Genomic DNA, 2,633 nt, shown 5'->3' with positions numbered 1-2,633 from the left:
TCCTCCTCCTCCTCCTCCTCCTCCTCCTCACGGGGCCCCTTGTGCATTCACAGCATTTAGGTTGAAATCTGGTTTCTGCATATAAGAGAAAGTATGAGTTATCGTGTCTTTCGTGCCTCTCACTACCCTTTGCCCCCACCTCTCCTTGCCTTCGGCCACTCTTTCTTCCCTATTGTGCCCATCTACTCCCATGTCCTATACATAGTATTTGTTTAAATATAGGTTATATACAAGGCTGTATATGTTCACAGCTAGATTCCACCCAAGAGAGAAAGCATGCAGGTGTTGGTCTCCCTGGCTCTGAGAATACAATTCATCTTTCTGAGGATGATGTCATTTCATTCTTCCTTACTGCTAAGTAGAACACATTTTCTTCATCCATTCATCCATCCCTGGGCGTCTAGGTTGATTCTACATTTTGGTTATTGATAGGAGGGCTGCGGTAAACAGAGATGCAGAGTGCCCTGTGTGTGCTTCCTGAGCCTCCTTAGTGTGTGCAAATGTGCATGCATGTGTGTTCTTGCATGTGCATGTGTATATGTTCACACAGGAGTAAAATGGCTGTTCCATAGGTGGATCTGTCTGTTTTTTGAGAATCCTCCATAATGATGTCTTTTGACCACACTGGTTTACTGTGAAAAACAAGAGCTTGACCCTTGTCTGCCTATCAGTGACTCTTTGCCCAGCACTTCACAGACCAGAACTAACTAACTAACTAACTAACTAACTAACTAACTAACTAACTAACTAACTAACTACTTCTCTGTTTCTTTTCTTCCTCTCCTCCCCCCCCTCCTCTTTCCTTTCTCCCTTCTCTCCTTCCTCCCCTTCTCCTTCTGTTTTGTTTTTCGAGACAGGATTTCTCTGTGTAGCCCTGGCTGTCCTGGAACTTGCTTTGTAGACCAGGCTGGCCTGGAATGCAGAGATCCACTTGCCTCTGCCTCTTGAGTGCTGGGGTTAAAGGTGTGCACCTCCCCAAACCAGAACGTTTTTTTCTTGCCTGACTTCTCTGCTCAAGACTCCCTCTTTGCAATCTCCTCCCTCACCATGTTCCCTGGTGGCAGCTCTTCAGACTGGGATGAATCTCAGTGTTGTTTGAATTTGCATTTCCCTGATGGCTGATGGTGCTGAACACTTTCCGTCTGTTTATCAGCCATCTGTCTTTCTTCTTCTGTGAACTCTCTGTTGATCTCATATGATACGTATTGGTAGCAAAGGCCGTCCTGGTAAGCTGCCTTCACTCTGACAGGATGCTTTTCACGAGGAAGGTTTTCAGCTGCTGTCATTTGTTAGTTCACGTGGTTCTACCCGAGCTTGAGTTCTTTCCAGACGTCCTTCCCTCTGCTTGTCCCGTAGAAGGCTCTCCCTGCACTTTGCCAGCGGCTGCTGCTTCAGCTCATATAGTAATGTATTTGATCTGTTTTAGGGTTGACCTTGTACAGGATGAAAAATAAGGATCCATACGTGTGCTGGCTAGTTTTATGTCAACTTAACACTGACTAGAGTCACGGGAGATGAAGGAACCTTTATTGAGAAACTGCGTCCATAAGATCAAGCTGTAGACAGGCAATTGTAAGTGTCCCTGGGCAGGCAATTGTAGGCATTCCCCAGACTCTAAAGTTCCCCCAGCCTAAATTCCTCCTCCTGCTTACTCTCCCTTCCTGGAAGTCCCATCTGTACTTCCTCACTTGCTATTGGCCATTCAGCCTTTTATTAGATCAATTAGGTGCCTTAGGCAGGCAAAGTGAAACAGCAAAACGTCTTTGCACAGTTAAACAGACACTCTACAGCAATGGTGTTTCCCCATAGCAATAGCAACCCTGAGACACAGGGCTGCATAGGAGACCCTGTCTGGGAAATAAAAAGGGGTCGGGGAGAAACCGGAGATCTGGTTCAGTGGTTGAGAACACTGACTGCTCTTCAAGAGGACCTGGGTGTGATTCCAAGAGCTAACACAGTGGTTCCCAGTCATCTGTAACTTCAGTTACAGGGATCTGATGCCCCACTTGGACCTCATAGGACAGCAAGAATGCATGTGACGTACACACAAATGCAGGCAAAACGCCCTACACATAAAACAAAAATAAATACATTTTGGGTTTTTTTCTTTTCTTTTTTTCTTTTTTTCTTTCTTTTTTTTTTTTTAGGAACAAAACAGACAGACAACCCAAATCACAGCGACTTTCCTCCCGCACTGGCAGTGGCATCTGAATTGGCGGCAACGTTTCCGTGTTCCTTGGCCGACTCTGGTGCTTGTGTTTGTCACCATCACTTCTGTTAACCTTCCGGGAGCTAGAGATGCTGCATTGCCATAGCTGAGAAACCTACCCAGACATGGAAAACTTCATCCTGTATGAGGAGATTGGCAGAGGAAGCAAGACCGTTGTGTATAAGGGACGTCGGAAGGGGACAATCAATTTCGTGGCCATTCTTTGTACTGAAAAGTGCAAACGGCCTGAAATAACCAACTGGGTAGGTCCTGGGTGTGTCCACCTGCCTGGGGGCACCAGAATGCCAGGTGACATGAGAGAGCGTGCATTCCCAATAGTCTGGAGGTGGCAAAGAGGGTTAAGAGGTCAAGGCCAGACTGGGCTGTGTAGTCTCAAATAATAAGGGATGGTGTAGGATGCTTG

The 2,633-nt window shown here is 46.4% G+C and overlaps 1 protein-coding gene across 1 annotated transcript in view; it reads left to right on the top strand.

The window, feature by feature from the left end:
• Ulk4 (unc-51 like kinase 4) overlaps positions 1 to 2,633 on the top strand; it is a 288,608-nt gene that overhangs the window by 2,152 nt on the left and 283,823 nt on the right. The window contains exon 2 of the mRNA XM_026779110.1: positions 2,148 to 2,472. Within this exon, the coding sequence (XP_026634911.1) occupies positions 2,335 to 2,472 (138 nt within the window). The 5' untranslated portion in view covers positions 2,148 to 2,334. The remainder of the gene's footprint in view (positions 1 to 2,147; positions 2,473 to 2,633) is intronic.

Source organism: Microtus ochrogaster, chromosome 5, assembly GCF_000317375.1.
Source record: "Microtus ochrogaster isolate Prairie Vole_2 chromosome 5, MicOch1.0, whole genome shotgun sequence".
NCBI classification, from domain to species: Eukaryota; Metazoa; Chordata; class Mammalia; order Rodentia; family Cricetidae; genus Microtus; species Microtus ochrogaster.
The sequence above is the reverse complement of the archived record's forward strand: the minus strand, read 5'-3'. Positions and strand labels throughout refer to the sequence as shown.